This window comes from Mesoplodon densirostris, chromosome 1 (genome assembly GCF_025265405.1).
Source record: "Mesoplodon densirostris isolate mMesDen1 chromosome 1, mMesDen1 primary haplotype, whole genome shotgun sequence".
Lineage (NCBI taxonomy): Eukaryota > Metazoa > Chordata > Mammalia > Artiodactyla > Ziphiidae > Mesoplodon > Mesoplodon densirostris.
The window spans coordinates 223,540,964-223,559,861 of record NC_082661.1 but is presented as its reverse complement, the minus strand read 5'-3'; the positions used below and the strand labels follow the sequence as shown (position 1 = coordinate 223,559,861).

Below are 18,898 nucleotides of genomic sequence, written 5' to 3'. Positions count from 1 at the left end.
TGCCGTATGTAATTTATAAAGGAATGGGTCTGGCTGTGCTCCAGTAAAACTTTATTTATCGACACATGTCCATTCTTAGCTCACTGGCCATACAAAAACAGGCAGTGAGCTGCATTAGGCCTATGGGTTGTAGTTTGCTGACCTAGTCTAGGCTAATATATAATATAGGAAACCTGAAGTCTGTAAGTTTGACGGTATCTATGCTGCCTGTATATTCTCTGCAGAGATCCTTTTTGTGTTCATTTAGTAAAGCTGAGTGAAAAATAACTTTGTAAATGCTGAGTTAATCCAAGGAGTGGGAGTTTTGCTGATCTTTGGGCAGTAGAGGAGAAGAAGTGATCCTCTTGAGGCCAGCTGGGATAGTGGCAGCAAAACGCAAAGTGGGAACCAGAGGGTGGTGAGTGTCTGATGGCTGCGCACCATAAGAAGTGCTGCCGTTCATTCTCTGCTGATACCTTGCAGGTTCTGTGTTTGTTTTTTTTTTTTTTTTTTTGCGATACGCGGGCCTCTCACTGCTGTGGCCTCTCCCGTTGCGGAGCACAGGCTCCGGGCGCACAGGCTCAGCGGCCATGGCTCACGGGCGCAGCCGCTCCGTGGCATGTGGGATCTTCCCGGACCGGGGCACGAACCCGTGTCCCCTGCATCGGCAGGCAGACTCTCAACCACTGCGCCACCAGGGAAGCCCTCTGTGTTTGGTTTTAGCAGGGGAAGCCAATCTCCATCTCCACACATGTTCTTTCATAATGAAACTATGTAATAGTTGTATCTCAGAGCTCTTTCATTTCAGGTATTTTGATTGTGTTGGGCTTTTTTTTTTTCCGTTTAAAATTATTTTTAGTTTTTTTAGTATGCTCATGCCATGGCAACTTTGTTTGAAAGATAATGGCCTCTTAAACAGATGGAGCTTTAGCCTTGAGGATGAGATGTGCCGGCATATGAAATGCTTGCACTCTTAGGCCAAGAGTTCATTAATTTTTAGGTAATAAGTAGCTATCATTGATAATTTATTTCATATTTATTTAATTAATTATTTTTGCATATTTAATCACCTACCATAATTTTTATTAACAGGATCCTTACTACAGATTTAATAACCTTAACTACAGATGGATCGCCTTGGATAACTGGACCTATATCAAGAAATTTAAAATCCCTTTTGACATGAGGTACTTACATGTATATATCTATATTTATATCTATATCTATCTATTCATTTATTATTATTATTTGAACTTTTGTTCTTTTTCTGTCTGCCATAATCTTTTGTTTGTTTAGCTTGCATATCAGAACATCGTCAGACTAAAGCCTGTACGATAAAAGTGAATATATATGATTTATGTTTTGATTTGTGTATGAGGGTGGTGCCACTGCTCATTAGTCACAAAATTATGTCTTACTCAATCATTTTTCCAGTGATTATAATGGAGTCACCTAGACCTAGTCAATTCTCTTATCTGCCTTTCCTTTTCCCCGCCCTCCCAGTAATCCATAGAGTGTATATATTTACAATATTGTCACGTAGGATCAGAGATACATCCTTTGTTTGGTGTAGTGTTAACCAGCCACTGAAACTAAGGCATTGGCCTTAGATTATGTCATGAGGCCGTGAGGAAAACCATGGTATAGTTTTCAGTAATGTTCTATGTAGCAGAATGTAACCCAATTGTATCTACCACCATTATTGCTAAATTAAAAAAAAAAACCCTTTTATCCCTTTAATATGACCTTTTTTTGGTAATTATTTACTAACTTCTTAAAAAAGAAATAAAGCCAGAAAATAGTGCTCAATATCATGGAGTTACTGTGTTCCAGGCTCTTATTTTCAGATCATACTTAAAATATCTCTGATAGGGGGTCCTCTTTCACCTTGACCTCAACATATCCGAAATTTAACCAGTTGACTTTCCCACTGAAAGCTTGCTTTATATTCCAGCAACCTTGTTATTTCTCTTACTGTAATACCATCTTCCCAATCTTCCGTGCCCAAGGAGTTTTTGGCTCACCATATCTTTTCTTCCTCTCCCTGTATTCAGTCTGTTTCTGAGTCTTGTTAATTTTTGCCTATCATTTCTCTTGATTCAGCCCCTGCCTCCTCATTTCCAAGTTTCCGCCTTTGCCTAGGCCTTTATTATTCTGCAGTCTTTCGTATGCAGAAACATAAGATTCATCTTTCCCAAATTTTGATTTTACCATGACATTCTTGCTTAAGAATGACGGTGTCTTCCTTTCGATTTGCAGATCACGTTTAATTTTCTCTGCTTGTCTGTGAAAATGCTGCTTACTGTTGCCAATCGTGCACCACTTCCTGCACCTCCATCCCCCATCCCTCTCTCAGCCCTAGGCAACCACTAATTAATTTTTTATTTCTATGGATTTGTTTCTTGTGGAAATCTCAAAGAAATGGAATTATACAATATGTGGTCCTTTGTGACTGGCTTCTTTCACTTAGCATAATAATGTTTTCAAGCTCATCCTTGTTGTCATATTCACCAGGACTTCATTTCTTTTTATTGCTGAGTGCTGTTTTATTGTATGGGTATACATTTTATGTATTTTGTTCTTCTTTAAACTCTTGTCTCCTTCTTGAAGTCTTTCCTTATGACATAAACTCTGATAGCACTTGCAGTCTATCCAACAAGACTGTACCACAAAGTAGAAGAGTTTGAAAGCTTTCTCTTTGTTTCCTGTGTTTTAGGCTTCAGTGCTAACCAGATTGCAGATTCCTTAAATTCAGAGACTGTTTTAGTTCCCTGTAAGGCTTAGCAGAGTGCTGGGCACATAATGTTCACTCATAGGTACTTGTTCATTGGTTGATGTGTTCTCTTAGTGTTAGTAAATATAATAGTTTGTGACAATGTTTTTTTTTTTTTTTTTTTTTTTTTTTTTTGCGGTATGCGGGCCTCTCACTGTCGTGGCCTCTCCCGTTGCGGAGCACAGGCTCCGGACGCGCAGGCTCCGGACGCGCAGGCTCAGCGGCCATGGCTCACGGGCCCAGCCGCTCCGCGGCATATGGGATCCTCCCAGACCGGGGCACGAACCCGTATCCCCTGCATCGGCAGGCGGACTCTCAACCACTTGCGCCACCAGGGAGGCCCTGTGACAATGTTTTATGTCTATTATTTAACTTGGTTCTTATAAGAATTTGTGACGTTCTAGGAAACAAGTCAATGCATGGAAATTAGAAGTCATGCTCATGATTTTATGGTGATGGAAATATTGTGAAGAAAGTTAAACTGGATCACTCAACATAAAAGTGTATTAAAGCAATATTTCTGAAAATTTCATTGCAAACTCCCTTCTAAGAATGTATATTTTCTATGAAATATTTATTCCTTTCATTCTTAACTAATAAAAAGGCTAATTATCTAAGTTAATGTTCTATACATCTTGTTTTTAAAATCTTCTTTTTTTAGCAAATGGCGTAAAGTAAATTTGGTTTTTGAAGGCATCGATACAGTTGCAGTAGTCCTGATCAATAGTGTTCCTGTTGGCGAAACAGACAACACGTTCAGAAGCTATGTACGTACATAATGACACCAGGTTAAAAAGAACCACTTGTATGTATTTGCGTTCATTGTTATCATGAGTGGCAGTACAGGTCCTTTGATGCCCTGGGTAAGTTACTTTATCTCTCAGTTGCCATATTTGTAGAATGATGAAGACACTCAAACCCTATGGAATTACTGTGAGGATGTAGTGAACTAATTATATAAAGTGATCAGTATTAGTTTTTGGCACATAGGCAATGTTTGACAAATGCTGTTCCCTTCTCTGTTATTTGGTAATCCAGAGTTTCATGGGAAATGACAGTTGACAAACCATTTTAAAAGAAAATGTTCCTTCCTTTCTGGAACAGTTACCTTAAGAGATTGTATCCTGATCTCCCTTCCCTCTCAAGGGTAGACTTTTCAAAACAAAAATAACTTATGACTTAGAAATACATGCTATGCATAGCAGAGAGTCAGGTTATCACGAAGTGTCTAGGAAATCCTTGGCAATTCAAAGCCATGTGTAAATAGCCAGAGCAGACATTCCAGGGCTAAAGATAGTCTCTGCTTGCTCTGTTTGCCTAGGACCATCATCTGCCAGTAAAAATAGCAGGAGAAAACCTAGAAATCTATGTTTGGGTAGAATGTGATCAGTTATAACTAAAAGTAGTCAATTAAGTTGTACTATTTTGGAGAAGTGCTTTCTCCTGCAAAAAGGCTAAACCTAAAGATTTCAATTATTTTATGCATCTTTCATACATTCTGCCTATATCTAAAATTTTACACAGGAGGCTACTTTCACATTTGTTCTTTCCCTTTAATTTAGAGCTTTGATATTACACATGTGGTCCAAGCAGTAAACATCCTTGAGGTGCATTTCCAGTCACCAGTGATATATGCGGACCAGAGGAGTAAAATTCACACTCACTACAGCGTGCCCCCCAACTGCCCTCCACGTGTGCAGGATGGCGAATGCCATGTCAACTTTATTCGCAAGGTAACAGTCTCACAATGGAGGGGCTTTACCCTTGAGGATGAATTGAGGGCGTATGAAATGCTTGTTTGAAGACTCCAGTTGTATTTCAGAAGTTGCGCATCTCTTTCCTGCCCCCTTAGTGGGATTTAAAAATTAGAAATAAGAACCAAAAGTTACAAGAATTTTTGTAGAGAGCTTGTCTTTCTAGGTTTCCTTCTTGAGGAGTGCTTCAGAACTTAGATACCATTGGAAAAAGAAGAAAAATAGGTGACTGATAATGTACCTTTACAATTTTTTAAATTTTTTTGGACTGTGCCGTGAGGCTTGCAGGGATCTTAATTCCCCGACCAGGGATTGAACCCATGCCCCCTGCAGTGGAAGCGTGTCCTAACCACTGGACCTCCAGGGAATTCCCCCTTTACAATTTTTTTTAAAAAACATAGGGGTAAGACAGGAATAAAGACACAGTCCTACTAGAGAATGGACTTGAGGATATGGGGAGGGGGAAGGGTAAGCTGTGACAAAGTGAAAGAGCGGCATGGACATATATACACTACCAAACGTAAGGTAGATAGCTAGTGGGAAGCAGCCGCATAGCACAGGGAGGTCAGCTCGGTGCTTTGTGACCGCCTGGAAGGGTGGGATAGGGAGAGTGGGAGGGAGACGCAAGAGGGAGGGGATATGGGAACATATGTATATGTATAACTGATTAAATTTGTTATAAAGCAAAAAAAAAATAAAAATAAAGTGTACAACATGTTGATTTGAAAAAAAAAAAAACACCTGGGTTTATCAAAGTTTTCACCAGACTGTAGGGTCCATATTTATGAGTGACTCTTAGTACTAGCCTTCTGCAACTGTCAATGTATTTGCTGACATGCGATGTTTTACTGCGAGGTTCTCATAAAATCTAACAAACGATAACAAAACCCACAGGTAGTAAATATTCTTTGTGTATGATCTCAGTGTAGATGACTTGGATTTATCCTAATACATGGATGAATTAGTATATTGTGTGACACTTAGTGTTCAGTTTTATTTTTACTTAAAATTTTTTTAATTGTCGTAAAATACACATAACACAGAATTTACCATCTTAACTATTTTAAGTGTATAGTTCAGTAGGATTAAATATATTCACACTGTTGTGAAACCTATCTCCGGAACGTTTTCGTCTTGCAAAACTGAAACTCTATACCCATTAAAAGACAACTCCCCGCTTTCCCCAACTCTCAGCCCCTGGCCACCACCATGTTTCTGTTTCTAGGAGTTTGACTCCTCTAGATACCTCATCTAAGTAGAATCATACAGTATTTGTCTTTTTGTGACTGGCTTAGTTCACTTAGTATGATGTCCTCAGGGTTCATCTGTGTTTAACATGTGCCAGAATTTCCTTCCTTTTTAAGACCAACTAAATTCCATTGTATATTGGATTGGCCAAAAAGTTCGTTCGGGATTTTCATACCATCTTCCAGGAAAACCCGAACGAACTTTTTGGCCAGCCCAATACCACAGGCGCCTAAAGCTCAGTGTGTCCAACACTGCACGTGGGATCTAAACCCTGCTCCCAGGGCTCCCTGTCTCACTGAATGGAATACCATTCAAAGCAGTCACTCAAGCCAGAAGCCTCAGAGTTATTTTTGATGCCTCCCTGTCTCTTTTTTAAAAGCGATCCGGAAGTCCTTTTGATGATGTCGATGTTACCTTTTCAGTAGTTCTTTTTTTTTTTTTTTTTTTTTGCGGTATGCGGGCCTTTCACTGTTGTGGCCTCTCTCGTTGTGGAGCACAGGCTCCGGACACACAGGCTCAGCGGCCATGGCTCACGGGCCCAGCCGCTCTGCGGCACGTGGGATCTTCCCGGACTGGGGCATGAACCCGTGTCCCCTGCATCGGCAGGCGGACTCTCAACCACTGCGCCACCAGGGAAGCCCTCCTTTTCAGTAGTTCTTGAATCTGCTCTTGCTCCATTTCTATTCCCGTGCTTGGGTTCAATATATTATCATTTCTTGGATCAAATATTGCCCTGGTTGCCTAACTGGTACCCTACGACCTCGTTTGCCTTCCTGCAATTAATTTGCCAAGGAGCAGCCAGAATGTTCCTTTCAGATAAAAATCATAGCACCCCCCTTTGTAAAACTTTTCAACAGTTTCTTGTTGCTTTTAGGCGAAAGTCCAAAGTTCTTAGCTCAGGCTGCCCCATGCCCACTGCTCCAGTCTTCTGCCCATCTCTTCCCATTGTTTTCTCTTAATTTCCTGGAATGCATCATATTCTCTTGCATCTTGAGGACTTTGCATATGCTGTTCCTTCTGAAAGGGATGCATTCACCTCCCTCTCCCCTAGGCACACTGGAGAAGTGGTACTCACCTTTCACGTCTCCATATAAAAGTCACTGTTATTCAGGGAAACTTGTCTTGACACCCGTTCTCCCCCCATTATATGTTCCCTGTCTGTTGCCTTTGGATTTGTGACTATTTTTTCAATGCCTCAATTTCTTGCTATACTGTGAGTGCTGTAAGCAGAAGGACTGTTTCTGTTTTGTATATTGATATACTTCCAGCCTGAAACATAGAAAGCACTTCACAAATATTTCTGAATAAGTGAAAACTTTTATTTGGAGAGATTGTATGAATAACAGTGATTTGTAGCCCTTGCTGGGGAAAATAATCTGCCTTATAAGATGTTGAATATTTTTGCCCGCCTCCTTCTCTCTATCCCTAATAAAAGAATTATATATCTGAACTTAAAAACTCTCCAGTAAACATCCCCAAGATGGTTTTCATTCTGAGCATGAGAATCTGATATTTAAGTGGTGACTTTATATGATGTGGATGCTGTGAAGTGGTTTTATTTATTATTTTTTTAAACATCTTTATTGGAGTATAATTGCTTTACAATGGTGTGTTAGTTTCTGCTTTATAACAAAGTGATTCAGTTATACATATACACATATCCCCATATCCCCTCCCTCTTGTGTTTCCCTCCCTCCCACTCTCCCTATCCCACCCCTTTAGGTGGTCACAAAGCACCAAGCTGATCTCCCTGTGCTATGCGGCTGCTTCCCACTAGCTATCTATTTTACATTTGGTAGTGTATATATGTCCATGCCACTTTCACTTCATCCCAGCTTCCTCTTCCCCCTTCCCGTGTCCTCAAGTCCATTCTCTACCTCTGCATCTTTATTCCCATCCTGCCCCTAGGTTCTTCAGAACCATTTTATTTTTTTTAGATTCCACATATATGTGTTAGCGTATGGTGTTTGTTTTTCTCTCTCTGACTTACTTCACTCTGTATGACAGTCTCTAGGTCCATCCACCTCACTACAAATAACTCAATTTTGTTTCTTTTTATGGCTGAGTAATATTCCATTGTATATATGTGCCACATCTTCTTTATCCATTCATCTGTCGATGGTGTGAAGTGGTTTTTATTCTTTATTTTTCTCTGTAATAGAAACTAAATTATCTCTGTTTTAGATAAATACAGAGCTTAGGAAATAATACTTAAATGAGAACAGTTTGGGCAAATCCTCAGGCTCCATCCTACAAGTGTTCCATTCAGGAAGATCTCAGTACTTCTGGTGCTTGTTCTTTTTTAAAAGCTTAACTCATAGCCTCACAAAGTTTAATTGACTGTGTTTTACAAATATTTTTTTTTCTTTTAAGAAGAGGAAATCAGAAAAATTCTGCTCTGATCACCTGTGTCAGTGTCTAAATGCTGAACTGATTGTTTTGGGGCTGTACGTTCAGAAACCAGGATTTCTGAATTCATACTGGAGGAAATAGGGGTTGGCAAGAAACTCTAGTTAGAGTTTCTTAAACTGTTGTATCTTTATCTTTCAATATGTTTCTTCATTCTTTATAGTTATTACATTTACATATAATAGTGGGTGCAGAGATATTTGGGAGAAATTTAAAGAGTAACTATTGTGTTGCTTCAGTGTAATATGCTTTTGAAGAATAGATGTACATAATTAGATTTTATGGTCTTAGAACATTTCTGCCAAATTTAACTGTGTTGCCTAGGTGGATAGATTAGTTATGGTTTTAGTTATCTATTGCTGTGTAACAATTATACCAAAACTTATCAGCTTAAAACAACATTTATTATCACAGTTTCTGTCAGTCAGGAATGCAGGTGTGGCTCAGCTGGGTACCTCTGGCTCAAGGTCACTCATGAGGTTACTGGCAAGCTGTGGACCAGGGCTGCAGTCACCTTAAGCCTGGCTGAGGCTTACCTAAGCTCACCCATGTGGTTATTGGCAGGCCTCAGATGGGCTTCCAGGCTCACTCCTGTGGGCCTCTCTACAGAGCTGCCTTACAGCATGGCAGCTGACTTCCCCCTTGGCCAAGAGAGAGCTGACGGAGCACCCAAAACAGAAGGTGCACTCTTTTATAACCTAATTTTGGACGTGCTCTCACTGCTGTTGTATTCTGTTGGTTAGAAGTGATTCATTAGGTCTAATCCGTACTCAAGGGGCGGGGATTACACAAGGACGTGAATACCAGGAGAGGATCATTTTGGGTCATTTTAGATGCTGTATGTGGGACACACACATGCTATTATGGACTTAATTCTGTGCCCCCCAAATTTGTATATTAAAGTCCTAACCCTCAGTAAGGTCAAAATGTCACTCTGTTTGGAGATGAGGTCTTTAAAGAGGTGATTCAGTTACATGAGACCATTAGGATTAGTCCTGATCCAGTATGGTTGATGTCCTTATAAGAAGAGGGAATTTGGACAACAGAGGGAGACACCAGGGGCGTGTGTGTGTGTGTGTGTGTGTGTGTGTGTGTGTGTGTGTGTGTGTATAGAAAAGGCTATGTGAGGGCACAGTGAGAAGGTGACCATCTGTAAGCCCAGGAAGCCAAACCTGCCAACACCTTGATCTTGGACTTCCCAGCCTCCAGAGCTATGCGAAAGTTAATTTCTATTGTTTAAGCCACCCAGTTTGTGGTATTTTGTTACGGCAGCCGTAGCAAACTAGTACACATGTACATAATGTTTTAAAAGAAAAAGGTTTTCATAATGTTTAAGTTTCATGGTAATTAGAATCGATCTTCTTTTTTTCCCTTAAAATTGCAGGCACAGTGTTCCTTTAGTTGGGACTGGGGGCCTTCCTTTCCTACCCAGGGCATCTGGAAAGATGTTAGAATTGAAGCCTATAATATTTGTCATCTGAACTACTTCACATTTACCCCCATATATGGTAAGCTAAGAGCTGTGATTTCTTGTTTTTCTTTTTTGAGCCTCCTCTATGTTATAAAAATTGGGTTTCTAATTTGAATATGTATATAGTTGGCCCTTGAACAACATGGGTTTGAACTGTGCGGGTCCACTTATGTGTGGATATTTTTCAACAAATACTACAGTACTACATGATCCGAGGTCTGTTGAATCCATTGATTCAGAACTGGGGATGTGGAGGGCTGACTTGGAATATCAGTGGATTTTGGTATCTCCAGCAGGTCCTGGAACCAATCTGCTGTAGATACCGAGGGACAACTGCACTTTTCAGAGACTTATTTAAAAAAAAATTATGGCACATTAAATTCAGAAAAGTGAAAAATATGTACAAACTGATTTCTCATGAAAATTTAAAAAATTTTTATTTATTTATTTTTGGCTGTGTTGGGTCTTTGTTTCTGCACGCGGGCTTTCTCTAGTTGCGGCAAGCGGGGGCTGCTCTATGTTGTGGTGCGCCGGCTTCTCATTGCCGTGGCTTCTCTTGTTGCGGAGCATGGACTCTAGGCGTGCAGGCTTCAGTAGTTGTGGTGCACAGGCTTAGTTGCTTCGTGGCATGTGGGCTCTCCCTGGACCAGGGCATGAACCTGTGTCCCCTGCATTGGCAGGCGGATTCTTAACCACTGCGCCACCAAGGAAGTCCCTGTCATGAAAATTTACTGTATAAAGCAGTTAAGTAGGTGGGTACCTACCTTTTAACATATTCTGAAAAATAAAAAATGAGAGGAAGAAAGAAAGAAAAGAAAGGAAAGAGGGAGGGAGGGAGGGAAGGAAGCTCTGTTCTCCCAAGCTGTTTCTTAAAAGAATTTGGGCTGCTGGCTTGCACTCCTTTTTGCTGCCCCTGTAGTCACTTTCAAAACTCCATGGTGCTGAGTTCTTGGTTTGCTTAAATCATTGGGCTGACTTTCTGTCACTGCACGTTTTCTCCTCTGAAGGCCATGGCATACCAGCCTTGTTAAGAGTTGAAAATAAACTGGAAGACAGACAAGGCATTAAAGAAGCTCTCATAAGGTAAAGAATACTACTTTTTCAGTTGAAAGGAGCATTGAAGAAAACCTCAGAAATCTCACAGATGTCAATGAATTGGTTAAAAACTGGTCAAATATCTATTGAGTTCTTTGCCCAGCACTGTGTGTATTTGGCATAGAAAAGAAGTATAATGTGTTTACTCATCCCTGCAAGTTGGTTGAGGTGGGGAGGGGAGATATAAACAATGATCAAGCCAAACTAGATTGTGTCATAGTCTTCGGGATGGCAGCCCCAGTAGTTCAGAAAACCAGAGATCAAAGGATTTGAGAGGTTAGGGAAATCAGGGTGAAGGTGGAGGCAAATGGGATTTTAAATGATAACTCATGATGCTCAGTCCAGTTCCGTGCAGGCCTAACTAGATGAAGTCTGTAAGCAAGTATGTGGTGTGTCCATACAAGAGTTCTGTTGTCTTTAGGGCCCTGGTGACCCTAGATTGCTCTTCAATGGAGCCAAATCTGTGTTTTCTAAAGGCAGAAGACAAAAGCGTATCAGAGATCGTTGATAATTGAGGAAGTTATTAGGTGCTGCTGGCATTTTTAAAAAAATGAATTTATTTATTTATTTTTGGCTGTGTTGGGTCTTCGCTTCTGAGCGAGGGCTTTCTCTAGTTGCGGCGAGTGGGGGCCACTCTTCATCGCAGTGCGCGGGCCTCTCGATGTCGCGGCCTCTCTTGTTGCGGAGCACAGGCTCCAGATGCGCAGGCTCAGTAGTTGTGGCTCATGGGCCTAGTTGCTCCGTGGCATGTGGGATCTTCCCAGACCAGGGCTCGAACCCGTGTCCCCTGCATTGGCAGGCAGATTCTCAACCACTGCGCCACCAGGGAAGCCCGCTGCTGGCATTTTTAAATATTTAAAAGGCAGTGGAAGATCTAATGTAAATTGCACATATAAATGTGGCTGTTTAGAGCTTTCTAGTTTAGTGTTTCTCAAACTATTCTTCAGAGGCTCAACCCAAATTGAGCCTTGCTATGAAATCAAATACATAATGGTTCACTCCCCCCATCCCCCCCATAATTTTTCTCAGGTGTATATAATAAAACCTACTGTAAGAAGGGGTCTGATTTTGCCAAAAGTTATTTATTTAATAGTTTTGAAGTTTAATCAGTGTTTTAAGTGGTTAGCAAAAAGTGCTATGAGTTCCAGGTATCCTGATACCTGAAAAAATTTGAATAACACTGCTCTAGTTTAATTTAAAATTTTGAGTATGAAGCTAAACATTTCTTCCTGAATATGAGTCATTAGGGTTCATTTTATTCACCATTAGTGACTGGGCGAATTTTATTTGAATTAAATCAACTTAAGTGATGCTTAAAATTTAATTTAGACTCAGTGTAATCAGTTATCCATATCAACTACCTTTTTGATGTTTTATGACTACAATATATTTTGTACTTAACATAGGAAAAAATGTTTCCTGTTCAGAAGATGTATCCTGTGCATATTAAGCAGTAATTCTTATACTTTTGATTAATTTTATAGATTTCAATTTGGTTACTTGATGTAATAGGGAAAATTGAAGCATAAACTTATGAAAGCATTAGGAGAGGAACTTCCTTTAGGATTTTTTCAGAATTTTTTTTTTTTCAGTTTGTATTTGGAAGATAGCAATCATTACTGAAATCAATAGAAACTTAGAAGTTGAAAATAATAGAGAATAAACTAATATATTCTGGATACTTTTTGCATTTATTTGGTACACAGTTTGAGGCAGGCATTGAGAGTTACTAAACATTTTTTAAAAGGATTAGTTCATAATCAAAAGTAGATACATGTAATTTTTATTTAAAATCAAATACTGTATTCATTTTTAAAATTTAAGTGTGGGGCTTCCCTGGTGGCGCAGTGGTTGAGAGTCCGCCTGCCGATGCAGGGGATACGGGTTCGTGCCCTGGTCTGGGAGGATCCCACATGCCGCGGAGAGGCTGGGCCCGTGAGCCATGGACGCTGGGCCTGTGCGTCCAGAGCCTGTGCTCCGCAATGGGGGAGGCCACAACAGTGAGAGGCCCGCGTACAGCAAAAAAAAATAAAAATAAAAAATAAAATTTAAGTGTGAAATGAGGTTAGTCAAAACTAATGCAAGCAGTGGCTAATCTCTGTATAATAGTACTACAGATAGTTTGTATTTTATTCTTCTAAATTTTTATATTGAGCCTATATTGTCTTTATAATAAGGGAAGAAAGCAGTTAAACTAATCTAGTGTCTAGTAATTTCAGCCAGCTTATTATGAAAGGCTAAACTACCTTGACTTTGTAGCACTTCCTGCTTTCTGCCTATTGAGGCTAGAAGAAAGTAACCTTTTTGCTTTTCCAAATGTTTAATTTATTTCTTAATTTAAAATTAGTGAGCTTAACCCTAAAGATCAAATGACCGACCATAGTTCCCCAATTTAATTGTATAAAATATGACAGAAAAAAGGCTGTTAGACTTTCAAAAACTAACTTGAAATGTTTTTGAATTAATTTTCTTTATGTATATATATATATATTTTTTCTTTTCTGCATTCTTAATCCTTAGCATAGTGGTTTCTAAACTTTTGTACTTTTGAATATCCTTTGGTCATTTGTTTGATTTTGCCCTAACCTCAGCTTCCTAAATGATTTTAACATATTCTTAATATTTAAGGTAATAAAAGCAAATTTGTATTTGGAAAAAATACTGAGGTCAAAGGGAAACAAGAGTTACTCTTATTATCTCTTAGGCCCTTGCCATTTATCTGGGTTTTGAGAGATACCAATTTATTGACGTGACTTTCTCTAAAACGTCATTAGAAAATATTTATTTGAATGTGTGTATGTGTGTGTGTGTGAGAGAGAGATAGAGAGACGTATATTCACTTATTGATCATCTCCATGCTAAGTCTTTTTTTTGGGGGGGGGCGTTTTTTGCTGTACGGGGGCCTCTCACTGTTGTGGCCTCTCCCGCTGCGGAGCACAGGCTCTGGACGCGCAGGCTCAGCGGCCATGGCTCACGGGCCCAGCCGCTCTGCAGCATGTGGGATCTTCCCGGACTGGGGCACGAACCCGTGTCCCCTGCATCAGCAGGCGGACTCTCAACCACTGCGCCACCAGGGAAGCCCCATGCTAAGTCTTTCATATTTGTAATCTGATGTAAATTGTTCATATTAGGCCCTAAAATTTGTTAGGGAGGGATGGTTATCTAGTTTTATGAACTTTTCTTAAGGTTACATAGACATATTAAGTCCAAATATATAATAAGGTTATATAGACATATTAAGGTTACATAGACATATTAAGTCCAAATATATAATAAGTATGTTCTGATGAAACACTGCATTGTTTAATCTTCTGTTACCGCAGTTAGAAAGAAATAAAATAGAGATGTTTTTCAACATGTAAATCTTCGTGTTGAGCTGAGGTGAGCTGTGGATCTTTGACCTGTGCTTGGGCAATTCCATTCCTCAGAGATGCTGCCTTCCCAACCGTATCCACATTTACTTGCTGCCTTAGCCTAGAGCACCCCGACTCTTCATTCTTGAAAACATAGCCTTTGAGTTGGAAGAGTGGGCCTAGCTCCTAGCTAGACCCTAGCCTGCCCGACAGTGGCCTTTATTGAAGGTCATTGCTGCCCTTTGCTTACAGCTCAATATAGAGAATATAATATTACAACGTAGCAAAGATTTGTCAGTCTTGCTTAGTGCCTTGTTTATTGCATTCCTTTTTGAATGCAAGCATGCATTCATCTTTTTCTTACATTCATTTTTTTTTTTTTTTTTTTTTTTTTTTCGGTATGCGGGCCTCTCACTGTTGTGGCCTCCCCCGTTGCGGAGCACAGGCTCCGGACGCGCAGGCTCCGGACGCGCAGGCTCAGCGGCCATGGCTCACGGGCCCAGCCGCTCCGCGGCATATGGGATCCTCCCAGACCGGGGCACGAACCCGTATCCCCTGCATCGGCAGGCGGACTCTCAACCACTTGCGCCACCAGGGAGGCCCTCTTACATTCATTTTGAATCACTTTTTCATTACCCATAAAATGACGGTATTCACCCTCGACAATATATTTATGGGTAGGTAGGCTGCTTGAATAATCTCTGACTAGCTGCCTTGTTGTGTAAGTCTATTTTTTTGTTTTCTCTAGAACTTACCAATTTATGTTGTTTGGTGGGGGGGGGGCGGGATTTTGCTTTGTGTCTGTTTTGTTTTGATTTCATCTTTGAGGATTTTGTCCTGCTGAATAGGCAAGGAGATCTTGCTGCTTGGGAGAGAACGGGAAAACAGCTGTTGTAACTAACTGTAAGCCTGCTTTTCTGGCTAAGGCAAGCTGGTAGCTCTTTGAAAAGCAGCTACTGTAGTCTGTCCTCTAATTCTGCCAGGAGCATGGGGATATATCCCGTGTTTGAATTTCAGCGTTCTGTGGCTCGTTGTCATTGCTGTTCCTTCAAATGCACAAGGCTGTCTCTTCATTGCAGCTTTGCATCACCTATGAAAGATGCAAGGTGAAGCGAGCAGGCAGGAGGAGGAGCTGGGAGGAGCTCAGCAGGGCTAATCAGGGCAGCCATGTTTGAATAGCTTGCCCCCCCAGTGAGAGGAAACATCTTTTTCATCTTACATGATCGGTCCACCAACGTTTGCAGATCCATCCCATGCTGACCTGAGTGTGCTTCCATGTCCCTGCTGGTTCTTAGCCCTTCCAAATGCCATCTTGTATTCTTTTTTTTTGCGGTACGCGGGCCTCTCACTGTTGTGGCCTCTCCCGTTGCGGAGCACAGGCTCCGGACGCGCAGGCTCAGGGGCCATGGCTCACGGGCCCAGCCGCTCCGCGGCATGTGGGATCTTCCCCGACCGGGGCACGAACCTGTGTCGTCTGCATCGGCAGGCGGACTCTCAACCACCGCGCCACCAGGGAAGCCCGACACATTCTTTATGTTTGTAGATTTCAGTGTTTTTTCTTTTTTACGAAGATGCTCATATTAAGAGGCTAATATTTTATGGTTACAGTCCCTTCAAATGTTTTGTTTCACATTATACGTATTTGCTATTAGGACTTAGGATTCTGAAGGACAAAAAGCACCTTTGCTTTTGGTTTTCCTCATTGTTCATATGCAAATTTCAATCTGTGCGTGCCTGCTAGTGTCTTTCTTTTTGATAAGCGCCTCTGTGGGAAATGCGTGGCAGGTAGAGAGCACTGGAGTTAGGAAACCTGGGCCCTTGTCCTGTCCACTGGCTCGCGAGCTGTGAGCTAGTTCTGCAGTCAAGGCCTCAAATACCACAACTGCAAAGTAGCTGGGAGATGGCCAAGTTTCTTTTGCCTCTAACATTCCACGGTTCTTTCCCTGTGTTTGTAAATTACAGCACTCATTACAGCCTAGTGAGGGTATAAGTGTGGAAGAACCAGTTTTTTTTTGAAGCTAGATATATGATTAAATGAAGGTACTGATATTTGAGGCTTAATTACAATCAGTTAAAGCAAGGCTTAAGGTGTAGTTTGAGAGTAAGTCTCTCTAGTTATGGACACACTTGAATTAGTGTAATTCAGCCGTCTTCTTATTTTTCTACTTCCATGTCTTCCTATATGTTTTTTTTTTCCTCTTAGACCACTGAATAAAGCTGTTTTTTGTTTTTTTAAAAATTTTTATCCTGACCACATCTTGACAAAGAAGTGGACTACATGGGACTATAAAAGGAGCTGGCACATTTTATTTATTTATTTATTTATTTAATTAATTTTTTTTTTTGCGGTACGCGGGCCTCTCACTGCCGTGGCCTCTCCCGCCATGGAGCACAGGCTCCGGACGCACAGGCACAGCGGCCGTGGCTCACGGGCCTAGCTGCTCCGCGGCATGTGGGATCCTCCCGGACCGGGCATGAACCCGCGTCCCCTGCATCGGCAGGCGGACTCCCAACCACTGCGCCACCAGGGAAGCCCGTAGCTGGCACATTTTAGAGGGTTTTAAAAGTTAATGTATTGGGACTTCCCTGGTGGTCCATTGGTTAAGAATCCACCTTCCAATGCAGGGGACGCACGTTTGATCCCTGGTAGGGATCCCACATGCCACGGGGCAACTAAGCCCTTGTGCTGCAACTACTGAGCCCGCGTGCTGTAGAGCCTGCATGCCACAACTAGAGAGAACCCCGCACGCCGCAACAAAAGATCCCGCACACTGTGACGAAGATCCTGTGTGCCGCAACAAAGACCCGACACAGCCAAATAAATTAAAAAAAAAAAAAAAGGTTAAATGTATTGGCCACATCTACACAAATTGGAGTTGTCCTGAAGATTGTTTGCATGAAGAAGCAGCACACGTTCATCTGGGCTGTGAGGCTGGTTACCCTTTCTACAAATTCCCATCCGAGTCAGACTCATGGTGACTTGTTTGTTTGTTTGTTTGTTTGTTTGTTTTTGAAGAAACCTCACTGAATCAGCTTTGGAAGACTCTGAAAATGAATCAATGGCCAGAACCACATTCTCTGCCATGCCCTGGGTTGCCCACCTGGTTGAGGTTAAATGGAACAAACTATAGACTGTAGTGTCTTCTGCAGGGAGCAGGGCATCAGCTAGGACATTGCTGAGGCTCCAGGCCAGGGAAGGCCTCAAGTTGTAGAGAGAGCTTATCAGCTTGCTCTCCACCCTGTTTTTTTTTTTTTTTTTTTTTGCGGTACACAGGCCTCTCCTGTTGTGGAGCACAGGCTCCAGACACGCAGGCTCAGCGGCCATGGCTCACGGGCCCTGCTGCTCCGCAGCATGTGGGATCTTCCCGGACCGGGACACGAACCCGTGTCTCCTGCATCGGCACGCCGACTCTCAACCACTGCGCCACCAGGGAAGCCCTCCACCCTGTTTTGATAATGAGTTCCTGTCCTGTTTGGGCCCAGGGTTGATTAGTCAGGGTGAGGAAGGATGCAAAATTTGGTGTCATTGAGAGGGAGACCTGGGAGGGGATTTTAAGTTATTTAGTAAACTTTCTTCTTTCTTATCCCATCCCCGGTACTTTGTCCATTTTTTTTTTTTTTTCTTTTTGCGGTATGTGGGCCTCCCACCGTTGCGGCCTCTCCCGTTGCGGAGCACAGGCTCCGGACGCGCAGGCCCAGCGGCCATGGCTCACGGGCCCAGCCGCTCCGCGGCACATGGGATCCTCCCAGACCGGGGCACGAACCCGTATCCCCTGCATCGGCAGGCGGACTCCCAACCACTGCGCCACCAGGGAGGCCCTGTCCATTTTTGAAATGATCTTGAATTGCACTTCAGGAGAGTTGGGGGTGATAGGTATTCTTTAGGAAAGGATAACTTGTTAGTGCTGGAAGAGATATGCTGGGAAGCTGCATTCTAGAAATGGGTCTTGATTTATAAGGGGGAACTCTCCTTAACTAGAAATAAGATTATACGTTTTAAAATTAGCCAGTGAAAAGAAGTGACCAGGTAATACCAGGAAAATTATTATTTAAGACTCTCAATATGCTCTGTGAACCTAAACTACTGAAATTCTCCATGGAATTCTCCTTCTGGAAGGGAGGGTTGTACTTCATTTGGAAGAAGAAAAGAGGGCAAAATATGTTGGTGTAGGGTATTTGGTAATGACACGCTAGGCTTGTAAATCTTCATGTTGGGTTTTTAATTACTCAGCTTTAGTTTTTTCATTTAGTGGCACCCGAGGGAGTTAACAGGATGAGCTCCAGAGGAGTGCCGATTTACTTTAGAACCTTCCATGTTAGAAGCAATAGAAACTGGACAATTTGGCCAGTGACCTTTGGGAATTACTCTGTCTTCCTGCTGGAGGCCCTTACAAGCAGCTGATTCTCTGCTGAAGAAGTGATAGGAAATGGCCAAGGAGCCTGCCTTTTTAAAAAAAATTTAGGCTACACTGCGCGGCATGTGGGATCTTAGTTCCCTGACCAGGGATCAAACCCGTGCCACCTGCATTGGAAGGCGAAATCTTAACCACTGGACCGCCAGGGAAGTCCCAGGGAGCCTGCTTGAACTTGGTGGTTATTGGCTGGTAGGAGAGGCCTAGAGGGCAGCACTAAAACCTCTAGGTGGAAATGAAAGAAAAGTGGATTTCAAATCAGTGTAGAGAACGACTTTCCAATAGTCAAGGCTAGCAGAAAGGGACGCAGAGGTTTTTGTCATTGTATTAAAGATATTAAAAACAGATTAGAATGGCCTTTCGGGGGAAATATATTAAGGTAGAGATCAGCATACTTTTTCTGT

The 18,898-nt window shown here is 41.8% G+C and overlaps 1 protein-coding gene across 1 annotated transcript in view; it reads left to right on the top strand.

Annotated features, from left to right (window-relative positions):
- Positions 1–18,898, top strand: part of MANBA (mannosidase beta) — a 129,337-nt gene that overhangs the window by 6,874 nt on the left and 103,565 nt on the right. Inside the window, exons 2-5 of the mRNA XM_060115533.1 lie at positions 1,072–1,166; positions 3,414–3,519; positions 4,315–4,485; positions 9,548–9,671. Of these exons, the coding sequence (XP_059971516.1) occupies positions 1,072–1,166; positions 3,414–3,519; positions 4,315–4,485; positions 9,548–9,671 (496 nt within the window). The remainder of the gene's footprint in view (positions 1–1,071; positions 1,167–3,413; positions 3,520–4,314; positions 4,486–9,547; positions 9,672–18,898) is intronic.